We start from the raw sequence: 23,841 nt of genomic DNA on the forward strand, positions 1-23,841 counted from the left end.
CTTTAAATTGTGTATTTCTAAAACAGATGTTTCATTTATAAATCATGTGAATAATTGCATTTGCTTCACTTACAACATACTAAATTACAAGCTTGGTGCAAAATTACAAAGGAATGGCTCTCGGTCGATTTCTCCTGTGGTCCGTCTTAAAAGAAGGTCCTGTAAAAAGTGACAGAAAATATAAAAACAAGTTATTAGTCTGATAGAGATTTAAAAGACGGTTCCCTTTCGAGGACCATGATGTGGTGTTGATGCAATGGGAACGCCTTCAGAGCGTGCTGGTGTCTGAGTCACATGTAATACACACCAAAAACACTCGCCTAGGGTGAAGTCAGGTGATGGAACGATTCTATAAATATCCCTTGCGCAAGAGCAGCTGATAGAAAGCGATTGGCAGTCACTGTGTGTGCAAAACTGTTTGTCTGTCTGAATAGAAGTTAAAAAAAAATTTCAAAGTTAAGGAGATGTGTTTCACCATGCCCCCATTGAGTTTCACATAGCCTTGCGATCGGCCTAGCCTTGTTTCACCAAATGCTTGGATATACCTCTGGGTTTTCTGCAACTCCAGGGCATCCAGGTGCTAAACTACATTGACGACTGACTTATTTGAACCAGAATGCGAGAGTTGGCAGTTCGACATTGAGATGTCATTCTCACTCAAAAAGAATTTAGGTTTTAGACTAAATCAAAAGAAAAGCAATGTCAGAGAATGCTTCTCAGGGTGGTTTGGGATTCGACCATAATGCGGAAACAATTGTCCCTGGCTCGATTATATTCTATTCACACCATGATAGGCAGTCTGAGGTTAGGCCAGGAGCTTTCCGTCCATCAATGCCAGGTTCTGACAGGTCTTAAGGCTGCAGCCGCAAACGTAATTTCATTGGACTTGCTACACATGAGACCCTTCTACTGCTGGCTCAAAAGCAGAGGGTTTCATCCCTTATGAAAACCCATGTATATGGTAAAGGTCATCCACCAGGTGCTTTGTGCCTTTTCTATCAGGTGCAGTCCCTGGTTTCTCACTTTGGGTCCCTCTCTAGGGATGTGTAGGAGCATCTCGTTTACAGCCTTGGATGACTGTTTCAGTTCGGGGTCTTTGTAGGGCCCTCATTTATTTTGGTACATCAACTGCCTAGAGATGAGGGCTGTGTTCTTAGCACTAAAACACTTCCCCCCAGACCTCCCAGAAGTAGTGCAGTCCATCTGTCAGAAGTTCAGCCAGGTGAAAGTGGACTTGATTGCCTGTGAGGACTCAACCGACTATCCCCTGTGGTTTTCTCTCCATCCTCCAGCTCCTCTGGAGCTGGATTCCACGTACCCTTCCTCCAATTGCAAGGGAAGGGGCAGTTTGAGCCCCACCTAGTTGGAGGCTGCATCAGTCTGTATACTTATATGGAAAGCAGCACAGCAAAGATAATGAGCTTTTCACTTCTGTGTCTCTTCCCTTTATTTGTCACCCCTAAAGCAGGGGCGCGGGAAGATGTATTAGACTGGAGGTGTTGTATTTTTTTATGATTGGGGTTAAAAATCATCAAATTTTATACATTGTTGATCCGTGCACGCTCAAATCCTACTCCGACATGACATTTATCTGTATTGCTGCCTACTATACTTGCTGTAGACATTAAAACTAGACTTGTTGTAGCCATTCATATGTTTAAATATTATAATGTATTTTTAATCTCATTTACGATTATTATGAAAATTGAACAGGACACATACACATACACATACACATACACATACAAGGCTCCACAAATGCTTTGCTGCATACCTCGGTTGCAACGAGTGGTTATTTCAGTCAAAGTTGCTCTTCTATCAGCTTGAATCAGTCGGCCCATTCTCCTCTGACCTCTAGCATCAACAAGGCATTTTCGCCCACAGGACTGCCACATACTGGATGTTTTTCCCTTTTCACACCTTTCTTTGCTCGTTGATACCAATCTTTCATTTGAAAGCCACGTTTCTAGCATCTGTAAAACTGCATTCGACCATCTTAAAAATATATATAAATTATATTTGCTTTCATGCTTTCATTCTTTCAATGCAAAATGCTGAACAGTTAGTACATGCATTCATGAGCTCAAGGCTAGATTATTGTAATGCTCTACTGGGTGGTTGCCCTCCTCGCTTAATAAACAAACTCCAACTAGTCCAAAACGCAGCAGTTTGAGTTCTTACTAGAACCAGGAAGTACGATCATATTCGTCCAGTTCTGTCAACACTGCACTGGCTCCCTATTAAACATTTCATACATTTTTAAATTTTGCTTATTATTTACAAAGCACTAAATGGTTTAGCTCCCCAGTACTTAAGTGAGCTCTTAATACATTATACTCCATCATGTCTATTGTGATCTCATTATTCAAATCAATTGACTGATTGTTAGGCTGCATTAACTAGGTCAGCCGGAACTGTGAACACTTCCCATAACACCTGATGTACTAGTTACGTAATAAAAATAGTGGCATCTACGCTAATATTAGTCTCTCTGTTTATCCCAAGGTTTACTGTAGTCGGCCGGATCCAGGATTGGATGGTGGACCTGCATATGGACATGACCAGCGCATCCTGGAGTGTCTACTGAGACCGTGTCAATTGGTGTCTCCTCTGAATTTGCCGCACAGGCACGTCATCCTCAATAAACTTGTCTCCGGCGCAATAACTCCGATCTTTCAAGTATTCATATTCTTGAGTAATCGACGTGCCATCCTAAATGAACCCGTCTCTTGCGTGATACCCACAATCTTGAAAATTTCTATCTAATATGATTTATGACTTGAATAATAATCATACACTGTTTAATAATAGGCCAGAGGAGAACTGGTACCCCGACTGAGCCTGGTTTCTCCCAAGGTTTATTTTTCTCCATCATGCCCTGATGGAGTTTTGGTTCCTTGCCACTATTGCCTTTGGCTTGCTCAGTTGGGGACACTAAAATTATGATCCAAGTTTTTCAACTAAATATACTAATTTAATTTATTAATTAGGTCATATTTAATTCTATAAACTATTCAAATCAAACTCGCCAAATCAAATTTTGTTGCAATATTGTCCTGTTTAACACTGTGAAGCTGCTTTGAAACAATCATCATTGTAAAAGCGCTATATAAATAAAGTTGATTTGTAAACCCTAGAAATGGTTGTGCGTAAAAATCCCAGTAACTGAGCAGACTGTGAAATACCCAGACCAGCCTGTCTGGCACCAACAATCATGCCACGCTCAAAATTGCATAAATCACCTTTCTTTCCCATTCTCACATTTAGTTTGGAGTTCAGGAGATTGTCTCAGGAGCAACTGCCATGTGATTGGTTGATTAGATAATTGCATTAATGAGAAATTGAACAGGTATTCCTAATAATCCTTTAGTTGAGTGTAAGATAGCCTTTTAGAAGACATGGGGGTCAGAAATTATTTTGACCACTTGAACTTCATTAAGTTTTCAAAGAGAATTAATTTTGTATAAATTGTATCTTAATTTGAATCAATGTTCAACTAACTAACCAATCAACCAGTTGTCTGGATTTAATAAATAATAGCAAATACAATAGACAATGACATGGAGGCGCTGCCGCTTCAACAACTCCTTAAATGCATGAACAATGGCTAAAATACTTTAAAAAACGAAGGAAATCAAAATGTATGCTATTTACTGTGTTAGCACATATTAAAGGTCTTAGGGTGAACAATTAATCCATGCAAGTTTATACACAGAAAAAAATTGTTTGTCGCGGTAATCTTTAATCAAAATCTGAAAAGTTACTTCCGGTTTTGAAACGCGTTCCTTCTCAGATGACGGCAGTTTGATGGCTTAGGTTTAAAAATGCTTAACCACTTCCCTCCATCCGTTTTCTATGAGCACAAGATGGAGAGGAGGAGTGCTGAAGTAAAACCCTGCCCTCTATTCAATATTCCATTTCACTTGGAAATACGTCACAGCACTGAAGAAAACTCACTAGCTACTTCCGGTTCACTGGGACTTTAAGTTTGGGCACCCCTTATTTCAGGTAGGTCTATATTTGAACCAGCATGTCACAAAGGGTGTTCTGGGTTGAGCGCACGACGCTTATCAACAGATTCTTCAGAAAGGCGCTCTGGAGGAGTGCTTGTTACCGCTCTACAAAGCATTCTTTCCAGCATTCTTTCTTAACGGGTAATATACAGTACATCCGGAAAATATTCACATTGCTTCACTTTATCCATCTTTTGTTATGTTACAGCCTAATTCCAAAATGGATTAAATTCATTAAATTGAATTCTTTGCAAATTTATTAAAAATACAAAAATTAAAAATGTACATGTACATAAGTATTTACAGCCTTTGCCATGGCACTCAAAATTGAGCTCAGGTACATCCTGTTTCCACTGATCATCCTTGAGATGTTTCCACTTGATTGGAGTCCACTTATGGCAAATTCAGTTGATTGAACATGATTTGTAAAGGCACACACCTGTTTATATAAGGTCCCACAGTTAACAGTGCATGTCAGAGCACAAACCAAGCCATAAGGGCCAAGGAATCGGCTGCAGACCTTCGAGACAGGATTGTATTGGGGCACAGATCTGCGGAAGGGTACAGAGAAAATTCTGCAGCATTGAAGGTGCCATGAGAACAGTGGCCTTGAAAGATTGAACTTTTTGGCCTGAATGGCAAGCCTCATGTCTAGAGGAAACCAGACACCGCTCATCACCTGGCCAATACCGTCCCTACTGTGAAGCATGGTGGTGATGATGTTTTTCAGCGGCAGGAACTGGGAAACTAGTCAAGATAGAGGAAAAGATTAATGGAGCAATGAACAGAGACATCCTTGATGAAAACCTGCTTCAGAGGGCTCTGGACCTCAGACTGGAGCAAAGGTTTATCTTCCAACAGGTCAACGACCCTAAGCACACAGCCAAGATAACAAAGGAGTGGCCACGGGACAACTCTGTGAATGTCCTTGAGTGGCCCAGCCAGAGCCCAGACTTGATTGAACATCTCTGGAGAGATCTGAAAATGACCTGATGGGTCTTGAGAGGTCCTGCATAGAAGATTGGGAGAAACTGCCCAAAAATAGGTGTGCAAAGCCTGTAGCATCATACTAAAAAAGACTTGAGGCTGTAATTGGTGCCAAAGGTGCTTCAACAAAGTATCAGGCAAAGGTTGAGAATACTTATGTACATGTGATTTGTTTTTATTTTTATAAATTTGCAAAGATTTCAAACAAACTTCTTTTTTTTACATTGTCATGTGACAATGGGGTATTGTTTGTAGAATTTTACTGATTTCACAGCACAGTGAGCAGGCATTTGGGCAGTTTGGTATAGTGGGTATTTCATTCCCATAGCATCAACTCCACGACAGAGTGTTGAGTTCCACTTTGAAAGTAAACATTGGGTTAACCTTGGATTTCTGAGAAGGGGAATGAGACACTGAGTCGTGTTGCCATACTTTCAGCATGCCTTTACATCATCCTTCAGAAAATTGAAGCTGATGATGTTCTTTCTAGGTGCCCGTTTATACTCTGCAGGCGAGCCTGTGACATCTCCTTACTTCAGTAGCCAATCAAGATTGGTGTGCTTCAAACACCAGCTCACGAGGAGTGTTCCCATAGTGTCAACTCAATGACACAGTGTCTTGTTCCCCTTGTAAGGGAGCAGTTTATATCTCACATCCACACAAGGGGTGAAGAAAAAAGGTTACACTCTTAAAAATGAAAAGGAATTTTACAGTAAAGATTATATATTCCATATATGAAATATACATCAGAATGACAGAGAATGTCACTGAAATGATACACAGAATGTCCAAAAAAGTCAAAAGGCACATTTACTTTATGTTGCAAACAGCAGGCCATTACTGGTAGTGCAAATATAATAGCTTTTTTTAAGCAAAAACTTTGCGTTTCTATCTAATAGAAATGCAAAGTTTTTGATTCCTAGTGAACCAATGGCAATATCTTTTCATAGTTCCATGGACAAAAGTGCTGTAGACATCTACAGTAACATGCAGTAGAAAAAAGAACAGATAAAAGCTGCAATAATCAAAGTATGTGTCATGACATGTAACAGTCCCTTTGAACAACATCAATCAGAACGACTGCACAGCCTTATAAATATTGAATATTGCATTATTGAATTATTATCACACCGAATCCCCAAAAGAAAACATATGGGTGGGCTTCTAGATTGACAAAGAGATTGTCACATGTACATGATGCACATTGCAGAATAGTATGGGTGGATTTGGGGGGGGTGGGTTTACCACTGGGCTAGTGGCTGATCAGGTTGGGGGATGGGGGGTCCTCATCTGAAGGACGTAGCCCTGTCTGTACACAGGAGCACTGCCTTGGAATACCTTTTTCTTTGCAGTGGGTCTGACTGATGCTGCTTTAGGGCTGAAGACATACAGCAGATGATAGCTTCACCACTGAGTGTCATTTACCCAACTGATGGCTTTTTTATTGGGCACAATAGAAATAGACCACATAATGCATAATACTATATTTAAGAGAATTTAATTTAGAGGGCACTGGACCTGTCATTGTAATATGAGAAAGAATGCAACTATACGTACACTTCATCTTCATATTCCTTTGGTGGAGACACCGCAATGACCAGGTCAATCCAGTCCTGCAAGCAAAATGTCAAGCACAAGCACATGAACAAAATGATGAAAGTCTTTTGTACGATTCAGATCAATTCTATCACACAATAGAAGAATGCCATCTGTGATTTTTCCTCCTAGACCTTTCATTTGCAATGAAATGCATTAACTGTGAATAACATTAGCCTACTTGAATCCCCGCTATCTTGATTTTCTGTTGTTTTTTCTGTTCTTGATACATTATGCTTCAACCCTTCATCTATATTTGATGATGCTGGCTGAAGAAATCATTACAGCAACAGACCATGTGCACTTTCTTGTGATTTGTGTCTCAAAGGAAAAATAATTAAAGAAAAAAAATATATATATAATAGCATAGGATGTTATGCATACCTACAAACCATTCTATTTCTATAACAAATGTTGAGGGAAATCTATGTAAGTCTGCAGAACTCGTTTAAAGCAGCACTTATGTCGGTGTTCAAATGGGTGCTCAAATTCTGAGTGAATTTGACAAAAATTGTATGTATGCTGATTGTATTCATACTTGCAGGTTTGGTTTGATTAAATTGACTAATTGAATAAATGTGGACGCTGCCATCCGAACTCCTAGAACGGAAGAATTCCTGTTGGTGTTTAGACTTCTTATAATATTTTATAAGCTATTTGTTTTCAGCTGGTATAAATACCATCATATGTAGTGTGTTTAACCCAGAACACAGCATTATTTTATGTACTGTAAGTTATGTTGCAAAATAAATGGCATAAAAGATGTTTTTGTGTTTTGTATCTGTAGGTTCAGTCTTAAAAATTATCCCCATACTAGGACTAAATGTATCATTAACTTTTTTTATCCGGACCAAAAGAACCAAGAGCAAGAGCACTGATCTACAAGTGTGAACATGCCCTAAATATGTGTGTATGCAAACCATTTGGCTCCAATGAGCTGCATGGTCTTCTTCGCCCCAGGACAATCGATTCAGACAGATCAACTGATTTAAAGTGATTGGCAGTTTTATTGTAATGACGACCGTACCCCTCCACTGTTCCAGGCCTGATTCATCGAGGTCTGTCCTTCAGCTAGAGTCACATCTGTCAGGATCTTTCCATTCACAGCCATGATCTCATCACCTGACACAACCCCACCTGAGATAACATTGAAAAAACAATGAAGAATTAACAGTAATATGTGACCCTGGACCACGAAACCAGTCATAAGCTGCACGGGTTTATTTGTGGCAATAACGAAACAATACATTGTATGTCAAAAATCATTAGATTACTAAATAAAGTCCCATGAAGATATTTTTCGTAAATCTCCTATCGTAAATATATCAGAAATGTGTTGTTAGTAGTAATATGTATTGCTAAGGACTTTGCTGGACAACTTTAAATGTGATTTTCTCAATATTTCGATTGTTTTGCACCCTCACATTCCAGATTTTCAAAAAGTTGTATCTCGGCTAAAAAATGTCCTATCCTAATAAACCTTTATTCAGCTTTCAGATGATGCATACACCTCAATATTTTTAAAGCATTGACCCGTATGACTAGTTTTGTGGTCTAGGGTCAAATTAAGACACTAAGCAGGTAATTTTAAAACAAAACAAAATTTTATTACATTATTACAACATGTCAACATCAACATCAGTTGAGGGCTGCAACAACAACTTTTAAATTACAATATCCTGGCCGGTCTACTGTTGTCAGTGATATAAGTATTTGAAATTAACATGATTTCTTAATGTCTAGTGACATATCAGGGCCATTTTATGATTAATTGAAATACATTTCTTACATACAGATCCTTTAGGTCAATATAATCAATATTACAAATGATTGTAGAGAGCTAAACTAGATTTTTGCACGATCATCATTCATTTTTAGAGTGTTGTTGTGCAGTTGCTAAGGTTTTTTGCAAAGCCTGAAGTCAAAAGAACCAACCATCAAATCTCTGTGATATGGAAACGTTATTTTTGTATGACTTACCATGTTTATCTGCTGCACCTCCCTCATAGATAGATGACACCACAATCTTTCCCAATGGGGAGTCGATCCCTCCCTCTATGGCCAGATCAAGCTTTCCTTCCTGAAAAATATGAATAGAATTTTTTTTAAAAATCTCCCAATTCTTATTTTCCATTGCAAAATTTCTTATTTCCTTAATTACCTTCTTAATTCTCAAAAGTCGCACATCTCTACCAGCTATCTGCTCAGCGGTGAACTATTAAAACACACACAGTTTGAGCAAAGATGGTAAAAGTAATATTCCAGGAACACTCAGGTAGTGTCATATCTGTGTTACAAAATTTAAAAATGGCAAAAGGGAAAGAAAGACAAAGGCTGAAAGAACTGTTAATTCAAAAATTTATAGTACCATGGAATATGGATCGAAATCATCCACGTACTTCTGAAATGCCTAGAAGAAAAAAAAAGAAAAAAAAGGAAAAAACAGACAGTATATATAGTATAGAGGTTCAATCTAAGGACATGATTTAAGCAGAAACAAATTAGCCGCTAAAATATTTCCAAGAAAAGACCCCTATATATCTGGATAACTGTCACCTCTAATCCAATCAAAGGCAGGTTCAGTTTGCTCTTCCAGACCAGTGTTTAAAGACACAGCTCAGTAGTTTGGCATGACCAGTAAATCAATCTATAAAAAGCATCCGATCTTAAAAAGTGCACTCTATATTTCTTAACTCGTTTAAACACAAAAACTAATAGCATATTTAAAATACAGTTAAAACAATGCACAATCGCATGAGATAAATTGTCAAAAAAATCTATTTTATTCTACGTGGAGAGGGTTGCTTCATGGTGGCCACCATTTTGAGATCACATGACCAACTTAATGCTACTCGCTTTATCTTTGTAACCATATTATAAAACATTTTCAATTTCTATGAATTAATCATGACTGATTATGTACTTATTATGTATTTATACAATGAAATTGGTTACCAAAAATGCTTGCATATGCGCAATGCTACATCCAAACCTATAGATGTCAGTATAAAATCCAAGATCGGTTGCTCACTTTGTCGGTTGCTCACTTATTGTGTTCATATTTGAATCAAGTTAATGCATGGAGAGGTTAAAATACATTTTTAGATACAGAACAAAACAATGTAAAAAGTCAATAAATCAAACACAATATAACATAATAGATGAACCAGTATAACACACTGCATAATATACTACCCAATTAGCAAACGGTCTCTGATCGAGGTCTTGCTGATGGAACTTTGTGCATCGCGCCGAGATCGGCCCGATGTATGTGTGCTATCTGGGTAAGTATACTCTATACTACATGGTACACATATCAATACTGAGATAGGATGCATTTGTTTTGTTGGATCCATTGGTAGCTTTCAAGTTGGATGGTGTCAATAGAAAATCATCTGCAATGGTGTTTAAGGTACAACAAGGGTCTCTCCCAACCACAACACACTTAAAACCACTTTCCTTCCATAAAAACAAATAATCAATCAAGGTCTACCACCTACTGAACCAACAAAATGGAAACACACAGACGTCTGATGAGGCTCTTCCTCATTAAAAAAAAAAGTAAAACGCACAGAGAGATGCCATTCGGTGCATATTCACTCTAATATTACAAACTTCAGTTTGATTCTCTGATTTGTGCAGTGCATGTGAGATCCATTCAAAGGCTGCTTGCACAGCAAACAAGATGGAGGCATGATTGCTTGAGTATATATAAGTGTGACAATCAGGGGCGTGGGACTGGGGGGATAAAGGGTACTGAGTAACCAGGGCCCGAGGCGGGGGGGGGGGCCTTAGAAGTCAGTTTTCTATACATACACATACATGGTACGGGGGCCCAGCAAGATGGTTTGTACCCAGGGCCCAAAATTTGGTGCTACGCCCCTGGTGACAATCATACTTCTGATGTCATTGAGTATTTTAAGAGATATTTATAACATAACACACAAAGTGCAGTAGACATTTACCAAACACAAGAATCTACACTGCACAAACAAAAATTCAAACCTTAAAGGGGTCAAATAATGTATTTTCATATAATCTAACACCTGATATGACCCCTTTAATTATTGTCAAGGCAACAAAACAAGTTTTAAATCAGCTCAGACGGACACATTTTACCAGTATCCCTCAGGGAAAAATACTGATAGAAATGTTGTTGTATACTCTTCACATGCAGATGTACACACTCAGACAGCAGAGACTTCACTCAAGGACCAGAGGGGGGGGGGGGGGGGGGGGGGGGGGAAGGTTGGATGGTTGTTGTTACTTGTTTCTTGTTGGATTTAAAAGACGTGTTGTACGTGACCATCCGTTTGAGCATCTCTGGGGGCTGAAACAAACATAATTGTGTCACCTCAGAATAACACAGACTAAATGCTTTCACCATCTCATTACCTGCCAGATAATATTGTTTACCTCAGCCAAACAAATAGACCTATTAACTATTGTCTATATGAATTCAGGCGTCTGTGAGATTTACAATGACACTGCTTGACTGAGCTGATAATCCATTGTATACAGAACAGCAATGATGGTGAGGCTATAAGGTACTGGATCACTTGAGAGAAATGACACCTGGTTCTTTAGATACGAGTGAACAAGATAGCAAACACCTTTAACAATAATAAAGAAAGACTGAATAGACACCTCAAGGCAGCTAGGTAATGTCCTATCTTGACCTTCTTACCCTCTTAAAATAACTACAGAATTGGCGAGCACCCATTCATTTAAATTAAGGAGGCACAAGGAGAGGGCAAAGTGATTAACTTCCTTTGTGATCTGATGAAATAGGACTAAGTGTCTGATGGAGGACAGAGACAGCATGTCTAGGTTTGTCATATTGATCAATCAAAGACATTTTAATTCTGGAAACAAATGGCAAAAGCATCTTTCTTTTCCCCACTCTACCACTCTCCACTTCTGTCCTTCTCTTTCGGTCTTCTCAATCAGTGCAATCAGTAAAAGCTGCTTCTATCTAGTCCTCCTTGAGTTTGAAAAACTCAAATTATAATCAGAGTCAAATAGCCATTGGTGCAACAATCAAACCAACATGTCAAAGCCGTAAAGATCCAGTAGCTTATATCATCCTCCTAACCCTAATCATCATCACATATACACACACAGCTTCTTCCTGTCTTACCATGGTTTCAGAGCGAAGTGTGGGTCTGTGTGAGGACTGACTTGGTAGCATGACAGGTTTTGACATAACAGGGTTGATCTGTCTCCGCTGGGTTGGAGGGCTGGGGGCTATTTGCTATGCAGAGGTTAGCAGTAAGGGACACAAACTAAAGGTCAGGGTGTGATATGCCTTTAAGAGTTATACGATAATAAATCACACAACACAAAATATTGTAGAAACACTTCATTTAGTACATATTTAGCAAGAAATAGCAGTCATTTTACCGTCTCGGTTAACTATAGGCCGATGTAATCCGTCTATGAGTAACCCACTTCTAGCCAAAATAACCTTGAATTTGGTTACATGTCATTTTTGCCAAAATAACGTATGATCATGTAAGCAAAGTCAACAGTGATTACAATGTGTTTGGTTTAATATCTTTGAAATTGATGAATAGACTATTCTTGTGCTATGTTTTAGCCTAGACGTCAGGGCTGGATTTGGACTGCTTTTAGACTTCTTTTAAATACAAAATTACTTGCTGGGAATATATCATGCAAAATGTCAGCCTTAGTCTTTTTAGTAATATCGGTTATTTTGTGAAATGGTTTTTAAATGTCACTACTTCACAAATAAAAAAGACGTATATGTAATAGAATGCAAAGAGTTACGGTTTTATAAAATTCCCCTTTTATATAGGATTTGGTCCAGTGCAACATGTATCATTTACATTTAAAAAATTAAGGACTCACCAGTGGATTATTATAGGTGGATATCCTGCTAGCATGAGATGTGTTTCTCATCACCTGCACCACAATGATACGTTTTTCAACAGTCTAACATTAATAACAACATGCTTTTCACCCCAAATATATCCTAACAAAAATCTTTAATAAGAAATTAAAAATAGGTATTCTCATCTACATAACAACACACTCAAGGCATGGGTGCATTGCGATTCTGAATTGATTATAAGTTTAATATTTTGACAGTGCAACAGCGCCTAAAACCTTAGATTGCTGCCAGTTCCTGACACACACACACACACACACACACACACACACACACACACGCACACGCACACACGCACACACGCACACACAAACAAATAAGCATCTACATTTCCAAAACGATTGTAAATGGCAAACAGAATTACCACTGAACCATTTCAGTGAATTCCCATTCCCACCCTTATACAACATACATAAATCAACTCTCACACTCATAAAAATTTTAACTATGCTAACCGTCAAGTTGCGGTCAGCCTTCGGGCTGGGTGGGCGTGAGAGATCACTTGGTGTGCTGGAGTGAAAGCCCCCTCTCTGCCGGTAAGCATTGTCCCCAAACCTGCTCCCTTGTTCAGACAAGCTTGGGGAGCGAGGATAGTTGGATGGCCCTGTATAGTATTTGTCCTCCATGTGCAAGGGTGGAGGAGGGGGTGGAGGAGGAGGCGGTGGTGGTGGAGGTGGTGGTGGTGGAGGGGGTGGTGGCTGAGATGACAGACCCCTGGAGGAGAATAGTGGGGAAGAAGGGGGTGGCCGGCTATGACCGGATGGGGGTACCCTTGTGGCTGGTGGAGAAGGTGGCCGTTGAGGGGATGGTCTGGGACTGGGGTGCATAAGGTGCTGTGATCTTGGGGATGGAGGGCGATGGTTGGATGTCTGGTAAAGTCGGGGTGAGGGTGGAGGGCGTGGTAAGGGAGGTGGAGGTTGGTTGGATGTAGGTGGGGTTGGGGCTAGTCTTTTCAAAGGCTGCCTTAGACTTTGGTCCACGTCATCTAAGTTTATGTCATCAAGGTCAGTAGTAGCCAATGTCAAGCCTCCAGGGAACCTCCGCTTGGTGGGACCAGTCGATGCAGGAGAACGGGTTGGAGACATCTAGAGGTACACTTTAATTGCTTAGAACTCTGAACTAACAAACTATGGATTAGAAGACCAACACACATTAGGATACTTGAGTGGAACTTGATAGATGTTACCTCTGGAGACTCATTTTCAACTGAGGAGATTTGCTCTAGTCTGGTTTGACAGAGCCTTTCCACCCAATGCTGCACCTTTTCTGACTCTTCCAGATCTTCCCTCTCAGTTTCAGACACCTAGTTGAATTAATAAAGCCACATCCAAAGATGGAAATTTTTATATACTAATGAGAATGTGGTGGACTGCTATTGGAAAGTCTACAATTGTGCAGTTACCAGCTACATTTAATTTCGGGTGCTTTCACACTGTTAGTTTATTTCAAAACGGGGCCCAGTTTGTATGGAAAATTGCTAATAAGAAAGCAGTCATGTGGCAGTAGGTAATGATTTACACCCCTACTTTGCGGGTGCTTAATATCATACCAAACCCGAGACTACCTGAAGGAGGTGGTCTGAGTTTAGTTGCACTTGAACTGTTGTGTGATTCACATGAATGTGAAAGCAACACAGACTCGGATGAGCACTTGTTCAGGAAGCACACATGCGTTTTTGTCCGATGATGATATATTAAGTTCAATAAAACACATAAGGGATGATAGTGTTGATGATTTATCTTGGATACGATACAGAATGAGCCTGTAGTGTAATAGTGGATATGAGTGCAATCAGGGCAGCAAATTATGGGCAGTCCGCTATCTCATCAAACATGAGGCGGCCGTGCGCCAAAGTGGGGGGCAGGGGGCCGGGGGTCTTGGCCCCCCTAAGGACATCCAGACCGACAGAGATGGACTTGATACTAGTATAATTTTCTCTCTTAAACCACTGTCGGCTTCTGCTACTGATTGCTTTTAGAGTGAAAAGCTCGCCATAACTGCTGGTCTAGGATCTGTAATAGAAAATTATTAGCGAAAAAGAGCTGGTAAAACGAGCTCTCTAACAAAGTGTGATCACACAACACACAGGATTTTGCAGAATTAGGTAAGGCATTTATTATTTGTATTGACTGCATGTCAAATAACGCATTGCTTTTCTGTTAAAATTAACAGTGGTTTGTGAACATAGACGCTTTAATAACAAATAATTAATCTGGAGCGGTTAATATAAATGCCCCCCGAAGTTGTCTGGTGCCGGGCCTGCACCAGGATTGAATAGAATTAAGTTGAGTGAGAACCCAGACCAACACTGCGGGAGGCACCGGGAACAATCATGCTCAGACTCTGACCACAACAAATGTGCCCAGTGTGAAAGCCCCCTTAGTCTCTGTTAAAATGGGTACATCTGACCAATCAATGAGAGTCCGAGGGCCAAATGCCAAGGAGAAAGAATCATTTACACACATTAAACTGAGAGTACAATATAAGTCATGAAACCCTACTGTAACCTCACTGGAACATGTCTAATACCTCCTGCAGAAGTCTGCTGATTTTCATCTGCTTCTCTCGCTCAAGTATTTCTTCCTTCTCCTTGGCAAGTTTCAGCTCAAACTCCATCTCTTTCTTGTTCTTTTTCTCAGCTGGGAGAGTGTCAGTCTTGGACATCTTCTTCTTCTTTTTGGTCTCTTTTCCTTTCTAAATATCCAAAGCGATTTAACACCTGGTTCACTTTTCACCAATGTCAAACTAACTATCATGCAAACCATAACTTCATACATATCTCCAAGATGAACAACATATTCCATAGTTCTAGCAGACCAAAACAGCACAACAAATCTGCAGCACACAATGTACCTTTTTGAGTGTAGGCAATTTTCCTTCATAACGGTAAAACCAACCGAACGCTAAGACAGCAAGAATGATACATTAGTTTCATGCAAAAACTCAATCATATGGTGCATTTGGCAGATTCATTCATCCATAAGCTACCAAAAGATCCAACCAAACAAGACAAGGAGGACAGTCTTCATGCAGTTGAAGTGTCTTTAAAAAGGGGAAGTTTGTCAAAAGGAGTCTTTGTCTATAATGGCATATGAATACTTCACTTACCTCTTCGGTCTCTTCTTCATAGGACTCAGCAGCTGATGGAACCAGGAAGTGACAGACAGGGCACAGCAGAAAGGCAAATAGACAGAAAGACAAAGAGCACACAAGGAGAGATGATGCATCCAACATAAATGCACATCCGTTCATGCAGAGGAGAAAGGAGTAATGGTGCATTATGTGTACCGTTTTAGACAGGGTAACATACTAAGAGATATTAAGATAATAGTGTAGTTCTACAGAGAACAGTCAAGGTTCATGCACTTGAGAAGTTTTATAAGTGTGGTCAACTCACTGGAAGTTTTGGGTTTGGGTGAAGGTGTGAGGCGTGTGGGTGGTGGGGGCGAGGGAGAGGGGGAAGGGGAGGGGGAAGGAGATTTGGATTTTTCCTTGGAGCCCCAATCCTCTTCCCACTCTTTGTGGTGCTTCCTTTCTGCTGCTTCAATTCTGACACACATGACATATACATTAAATGGACAGTCATCTATCCAGACAAGCCTGTTAAATAATTTCTAAGTAGATTCACTATATTGCTAAAAGTATTGGGACGCCTCTCCAAATCATTGAATTCAAGTGTTCCAATCACTTCAAATCAAACACCTAGGCATGCAGATGCTTGCTCTCAGGAGCTCAGTGAATTCAAGCATGGTACCATGATAGGTTGCCACCTGTGCAATAAGTCCATTCGTGAAATTTTCTCACAACTAAATATTCCACGGCCATCTGTTAGTGGTATTTTAACAAAGTGGAATCAATTAGGAACAACAGCAATTCAGCCATGAAGTGGTAGGCCACGCAAAATCACAGAGTGGGGTCAGCGCATGCTGAGGCTCACAGTGCGCAGAAGTCGCTAAGACCTTCAAGCTTCGTGTGGCCTTCAGATTAGAGTTTAGATTCTCTACCCGAGCCCGAACCTGACCCGAACCGACCCGCGGGCCGGGTCGGGCTGAGATTTCCCTGCACTATCCTCGGGTCGGGTAGGGCCGGGCCCGTGATCAAGCGCTTGTTTTTTTAATCATTACCCTACTTTACTAGTCTAATTGGGTGAGCAGAAAGCTATGCTATAATCAGAAATTATATGTATATTTAGCAAATTAAGAACTAATACAACAACTAAGAAACAAATGTGTAGGCTACAAAGTTGCACTAGTAAGGATTAGTGTAAAAATGCGTGTTAAACTCACAGCTCGAGCAGTGATGGAGCGCAGCATTATAAACAGAACCGCTCTGTGTCAAGAGCTGCTCGCGTGAACACTGCACTTTGCTTAATTAAATATCTTTGAATCGTTTCGTTTAAAAGTGGTCATTTCAAGCTTTCTATACGCATATTTGTCATGTCTGTGAGGCAAGTATAGCCTGCTGAGTTTCGGTTTATTTATGAGACGCGCGCTCCAGTTCATGAGATGAAATGAAAGCAATCACTCCCACGACTTCAACTCGCGATTATAGTCTGCTATTTGCTTTTTATTTATTAAATCCAGGCAATTGGCCCAAGAAACCTTTTTTAAAATTAAGATACAATTTAAACAAAACGAAATAAATGCTTTCTACAAAACAAAACTTAATATTAAACGAAATATAACCACCAAAATCATTTCTGACCCACTCGCATCTTTTCACTCGCCGTAATCAGATTAAATGTAAAAATAATATTATAATATTTAAACATAAATATGAAGGAAAAAACACATTGTTTAATGGCTACAACAAAGTAAGCTACAGATAAATGTCTGAGCCTGATTTGAGCAAACATCAGTTTACCGGTGAGCGGATCATGAGCGCGTGTCTGCGGATTATTGAGCGGAGTCAAGTCAACTTTATTTATAGCCTATAGCGCTTTTACAATGATGATTGTTTCAAAGCAGCTTCAAAGTGTTAAACATGAAAATATTGCAACAAAATGTTATTCTGCTGTACAGTCGCTGTGGAGAAAACTGAAAAGTAAATGTAGTTTAATCATGAGCCTCACCAGTCCGCTTCGCTGCGCTTTGCTCATTACAGGCTCGTTTTCGTCAAAACGCCCACGTATTGAACAATGGTTGGGTTTAAATCGGGCTCGGGCTCATAATTAAAGTTAATGTGTCGGGCCGGGCCGGGCTCGGACACAACGTGCACGGGCTCGGGTAGGGTCGGGCTTGATTTTTTGAGCCCGATCTAACCTCTACTTCAGATTAGCTCAAGAACAGTGCGTAGGCTACGTGGTGACACAAAAGACAATCAGGCAATTGTTGAAAATACTGGATCAGTGCAATAGCAATGTCAAGCAGATCAGAATGTTCTTTTCTGCTGTTTTGAGGTGTCTGCACAAAGTTGACGCACTAAAAACAATAAAAATTTTATTACTTAAAGACCATGTCTCAAACCCAAAGTAAAATAAATCTGGATTAAATTTGAAAGGCGAGACATGTTTACTTCCATGCAATCCAGCTAAAATAGAGCTCTTGGCAGGATTTTGAGGGATCTCATTAATTCAGAAAAACAGAACAAAAAAAATTATTCATGAAAAATTCTCTCATAATTCTGAGATAATTAAGTCATTAATTCAGTAGTAGTAGATTTGAGTAGATTTTTTTTTTTCTCAAGTGAATGCAATAAGCTTCCGTAGTACGTCATTAAAGTTCATGTGCATATCAAGACAGATGTCCCAAAACTTTTGGCAATATAGTATATGTAGAATGAACATCAATTCAATCAACAATGTCAAGAAGTTGACCCCTTTTGCAGTAAACATTGTTACATTTATTGATTTATTTGTCATATTCATAGTATATATATTTATGTATTTATCCTTCATCACTTCTAATTTTCACAACAAATGTTTTTTTGTCCAGTGAAAATGTGTGTATATATATATATATATATATATATATATATATATATATATATATATATATATATATATATATATATATATATATATATATATATATATATATATATATATATATATATATATATATATATATAAAATTTGAACACATTTTCACTGGACAAAAAAACATTTGTTGTGAAAATTAGAAGTGATGAAGGACATACTGAACAGAATGCACTTCCATCCCTCACAACATTGCTTTCACCCACATCAAATTTCTCTGCTCTGACTTTTGAGATCTGTTTACTTTGAAGATATTTTTTTTTTTTTGACAACATAATAAAAGTCCTACCTCTCCATCTCGCTGCGATGGCGCTCTTCTTCCTCTGCAGTCTTCTGTGATATCTCCATCTTCCTCCTGCAAAAATATTGCACATGTGAAACAATAAAACTGATAATCTCCTGCAGATTTCTTTAAAGTGAAACCATTTTTCAGCAGCAGTAATGAGTCATCACATTAATTACTGACAACATGAAGTGACAAAAATAAAGTTAAAGCGTGACTATAATGGTATTTATTTTTATAAGTATTTTTATGTACAAGTGGATATACATTTTTGAGAACAATCCCTAAAATGATGTAAACAGTAAACTGTTTTGTCTGTTGTTGGGCGAGTCTTGGTTATAGACACAATATAGTTTGGCTATGAGTAACCCACTTTTAGCCTAAATTAATTTGGTTACATGTTGTTTTTGCCAAAACAACTTGTGAGATGTGTGATTGTGATATTCCATCATGTAAGCAAAGTCAACAATGAAAGGAGTTTGGTGTCATTTCTTTGACATGTTCTAGATGACTAGTCTATTATTAGGCTATGGTTAGATGTCTATAAATTTTTCACTGACAACCCAAATTTTGCCATGTCTAAATATGGCTTATCTTGTGAAGTGTTCAGTTGTGTGTTTTTTCACTGACTGCCGCTCTTTCTCCTGTTGTTCTTTGATGATTTTGTTGGTCTCTAATGCCACCCTCTTCTGATGCAATAGCTCCTGTCTCTCCAGCTCACGTCGAGCTTCAGCCGCCAGCCGCTCCTCATCCGTCATAAACAGCTCACGTCCCTGAAACATAATAGACAAATAAGCACTTGTCCAGAAATATACGCACCAATACGATCCACTATATACCTTGCAGATCACATGCTTGAAGCACAAGATGTTGTCACAGTAAGCTATATGTCATGCATAATTAACATACATTTACCAGCTAAAATACCAGATAAATAAAAAAGACAAATGCGACAATAAATACCATAAAGGTTTATAGCATAATACAAACCACCCCACCACAATTTATTACCCTTGTCCACCGCTGTCAATTACAACAGCTTTACACTAGGCAAACAGATTTATTTTCCACTCTGAGAGAGACAAAAGTCTTGCAGCAAGTACTCGAGATGTTCTGATGGCAGAAATGCATTAGTAGGTCTCTCATTGAACTTACAGCTCCAGTGAGGACAGTAATAGTAAGACTCCTGCTGCTCTTTAACACTCGCACTGCCTGAAAACACATACATTAGCCAACATGGTTACCGGGTTAAATATGCAGAGAGGTTCTTATTGAATTGTTTTTTTAAGCAAGCTCCTACTTCCTGATGACTCAGGTTGGTGAATTCCACCCCATTGACCTCCACGATCTGGTCGCCAATCTACAAGCCACACAAACACACGTTAATACACTTGAAGCAACCTGCAATGCTCTATTAATGCAGATTAATCTAGGAATTAACTGTAATGACCTGTAAGCCCACTTCAGCAGAGAGTGAACCCGGCTTCACGTTGCTCACATAGATGCCTGGTTTCTGTGTTGGCCCACTCGATATGCTACAAATGAGAGTATTTATTTGTCACAAGATGTTGCATTATGTATAAATGCATGTGTAACATTTGAGAGCAGCAGCACCAGCGGCACTAAATTCTACAGATTTAGTGTCGCTGCAGGAAAATATATCATAAATTTAATTTAATCATATAAATTGCTATTGTTTTGCATTGTTTTGTTAATAAGTGCAAATAAAAGTGCATGTTTGCAACAAAGTGTCCTTCACCTTTAAACTTTTAGTTTTTCAAATCATCAGGGCCCAGTTTTTCAAAAGCAATCCACTAGGATTTTGGATAACGGATTGGATCAAATCTTGAAAATGTGTTTTTCAAAAGAAAAAACGGATTACATAATCGGATTAGATCAGGTAATCCAATCTTGGTTTTGATCCGGATCAAACCTTTAGTTTGGGTTTTTCAGAACTTTTTTGTAGGATTTGTATCATTTTGATCCCAAAAATCTGGATTAAACTGATCCTATCAGAAGGGTGGATTCAGCATGGATTTCATGCAAAAAATGTAATGAAAACTTTAAAAATGTATCAAATAATACTATATTTGGATCATGCAGTATCTTACAAGATATCCTATTTATTCATAATGTTTTAATTTTATTTGTTCATCTGTCAGGTTTCAGTGATTAGGTAGGCTTTAACGTATTCAGCCTTTCAGTATAGGCCTACAACAAAGTAGCAAGAGTTTGGCCTCATAAAATAATCCCCCAAACAGCTGTCAAAATTGACCAAAAACAATACATTTTATTCAGTCACTAATTGATATATATCCTATCCTATCCAGATCAGATTGATCCAATCCGATGTTGCTTTAAAAAACTGGCTCCAAAAGTAAGATGGATTACGTGATCACGGATCGCACAAAAAGGATTACTAAATCCGGATCAATTTTATCCGGATTAAACCTTTTGAAAAACCAGGCCCTGGTTACAAATAAGATTAAAATCAGATAATATTTACAGCTTTGAAGTGCTGGAAAAGTGTGAAGCACTTGAAAGCCCTTGAATTTCACTCTCAAAGGGTTTTACCAACCCTGAAATTAAAAAAAAAAACATTTGACTATTTCTTCCACATTATGGGGTTTAACTACTTTAAATCTGTAGTGAATGTTTATGATTTCGTGGACTGAAAATCTTAACTTTAACCTTAACTTTGTTCATGCAACAATGGTTTCTCCAGGTTTCCACGTCAGCGCTGTTTGATCTGATATCTGGTTCATAACATATAATTATTTGCCGAATGCTTCCTTTTATATCTCACAGTAACAATGTTATTAAATCTGTGGCAAATTCACTGGATCTCCCAGCACTGTGTAGTAATGGTGTCGCATGATCGTGTTCGACCCGTGTATGAGCTTGCACTGCACTGTCTATTATTGCACCGAGCTGAAACCGGGCCACACAGCGTAGTTCAAATGAGTTGTGCGGTTCCGTTCCTTTTGTTTCATTTACAGTTTGATTCTTCTTATATGCAACAGAAATGGCAGCTCTTATCAGTTAGACAACTTGTGGTCGCACCAGTGCAACCTCTAACAAAATTGAGTTGCACCAGCAGGATAAAACCCGTCTTCGGCGCAATAATTCCGATCTTTCATGTATTCATACTCTTGTGTAATCGACGCCCCATCCTAAATAAATCCGTCTCTTCCGTGATACCCTGAAATTTTGAATATTCCAATCTAATATGATTTCTGACCTGTAAGGTTGCAAGAATAATAATCTTACACGGTGTGTTAATAGGCCAGAGGAGAACTGGCACCCCGACTGAGTCTGGTTTCTCCCACAGTTTATTTTTCTCCATCACGCCCTGATGGAGTTTTGGTTCCTTGCCACTGTCGCCTTTGGCTTGGCTTGCTCAGTTGGGGACACTAAAATTATGATTAAAGTTATTCAACTAATTATACAAAAAATGTATGAATTAGGTTTTATTTAATTCTATAAACTATAATATTGATATGCCAACATTGTCGCTATATGATAAATTAAAATAACCTGATAACATCACTGTTTTCTCCAGTACGACTGTACAGCCAAATCTAATTTTGTTGCAATATTGATTGTAAAAGCGCTATACAAATAAAGTTGATTGATTGATTGATTGATTGATTGATTGATTGATTGATTGATTGATTGATTGATTGATTGATTGATTGATTGATTGATAAAAGTTTGCCAAATGTGACCATTTGGTCGCAGTCTGGAACCCTGAAATGTAAAGTTGACTATGACAATATACATTAATAAAGCTTGAAAGATTTTGTAAATTATTTCAGTGTAATTCATCTGTGCACTGTAGTGTATATTGGCGGTAGAAACAGTTCAGTTTCTTCCTTACCTGATTCCCATGCCTTTGGTTCCCACTAAACTAAGGAATACTTTCTTTTCCTTGATTTCTTTCCCTCCAATTGAAGTCAAGCCAGCAATACTGGTCTTCTTCTCCTGGGAGGGAACAGTCAAAAAATCTGTGGTTAGCTGTAAATTTTTGCTGTAAAAACTGGTTATGCTGGGTGCCATCTAAAATGCACCTGGTGCAGTAAATATAATAAATAACAATTAAATAAACGTGTTCACTCTAGACAGTTAGCTGCTCAGTTGCTTACTCTCATAACACATATCAACACAGCTAAAGGTTCCTAGTATATTTAATAGGGCTGTGTATTGCCAAGACTCTGGCGATACAATACGTATCACGATACAGGGGTTACAATACGATATATTGCAATATATTGCGATATTGTAAGAGAGGCAATATATTTCGATATTTCTTTTTTGTGTGTTTCAGTGTTATTTTTTATAATTTAAAAGAATAAAGAACACAACCATAAGCCTAAAACACGAGACAAAGTATTTTATTTAATTAATACAGCCTATAGTTTATATCACTAATCATATGCAATGTGCAATCTAAGTTAAGGGAAATGTAAAGTGACTGCAGGGTTCTTTATGTGTATATGTTATAAAGGTTCACAGTATAGCAGTGGCTATTTAACAATAGAAAGTGCAGTCCATTTCATGACTGAATGACTGTTTGTTTTATATTTAACACAGTAGCCCCGATCACACAGAACGCGTTTTTGCAGCGAGAAGCCTTTTTTGAATGGATTTCGTTTGGCAGAGAGCGTTATGCGCGCTGCCTATGCGCCCTGGGCGCCTCGCGTTTCTGAAGGAGCGCTCAGAGCGCATGAAGTTGAAAAAAAGTCAGCTCTGAGCTGAAAAGCGCGCAACATCATCACGCTTATGTTCTGTTGTCCAAACGAATGAAAGAAGAGGCGGGCCTTCCGTTGTGTTGACCGTTACATTGATTTGACTGACAGTACAGGTGATTCGGGGGTTGCCTAGAAACATTAAAGCGCACTGCTCATTTTTGAATGAAAAAACGTAGACCAAAAAAGGGAGTGCAGTGCGCCTCGCGTTTTCGAACCTGAAAAACGCGTTCTGTGTGATCGGGGCCTAAAGCTGTTTTCTATAAAGCAGTCTATTGTATAAAGTGCTATTTCAAGAACTGAACTGCAGAGCTTGTGCATCCATA

At 38.8% G+C, this 23,841-nt stretch overlaps 1 protein-coding gene across 2 annotated transcripts in view; it reads right to left on the bottom strand.

Annotated features, from left to right (window-relative positions):
- The window catches only part of ush1c (Usher syndrome 1C), a 42,183-nt gene continuing 18,342 nt past the window's right edge, over positions 1–23,841 (bottom strand). Inside the window, exons 8-21 of one of the 2 annotated variants that reach the window (XM_067436509.1) lie at positions 22,648–22,751; positions 20,218–20,302; positions 20,068–20,127; positions 19,923–19,979; positions 19,398–19,540; positions 18,774–18,839; positions 15,905–16,056; positions 15,616–15,647; positions 8,965–9,006; positions 8,758–8,811; positions 8,577–8,676; positions 7,624–7,733; positions 6,558–6,613; positions 1–159 (exon numbers count right to left, since the gene is read on the bottom strand). In XM_067436509.1, coding sequence (XP_067292610.1) covers positions 147–159; positions 6,558–6,613; positions 7,624–7,733; positions 8,577–8,676; positions 8,758–8,811; positions 8,965–9,006; positions 15,616–15,647; positions 15,905–16,056; positions 18,774–18,839; positions 19,398–19,540; positions 19,923–19,979; positions 20,068–20,127; positions 20,218–20,302; positions 22,648–22,751 — 1,074 coding nt within the window. In that variant the 3' untranslated portion in view covers positions 1–146. Of the gene's footprint in view, positions 160–6,263; positions 6,379–6,557; positions 6,614–7,623; positions 7,734–8,576; positions 8,677–8,757; positions 8,812–8,964; positions 9,007–15,615; positions 15,648–15,904; positions 16,057–18,773; positions 18,840–19,397; positions 19,541–19,922; positions 19,980–20,067; positions 20,128–20,217; positions 20,303–22,647; positions 22,752–23,841 lie in introns of those variants that run through there. The other variant, XM_067436508.1, reaches the window with a different exon arrangement.

Source organism: Pseudorasbora parva, chromosome 25 (assembly GCF_024679245.1).
Source record: "Pseudorasbora parva isolate DD20220531a chromosome 25, ASM2467924v1, whole genome shotgun sequence".
Taxonomy (NCBI): Eukaryota; Metazoa; Chordata; class Actinopteri; order Cypriniformes; family Gobionidae; genus Pseudorasbora; species Pseudorasbora parva.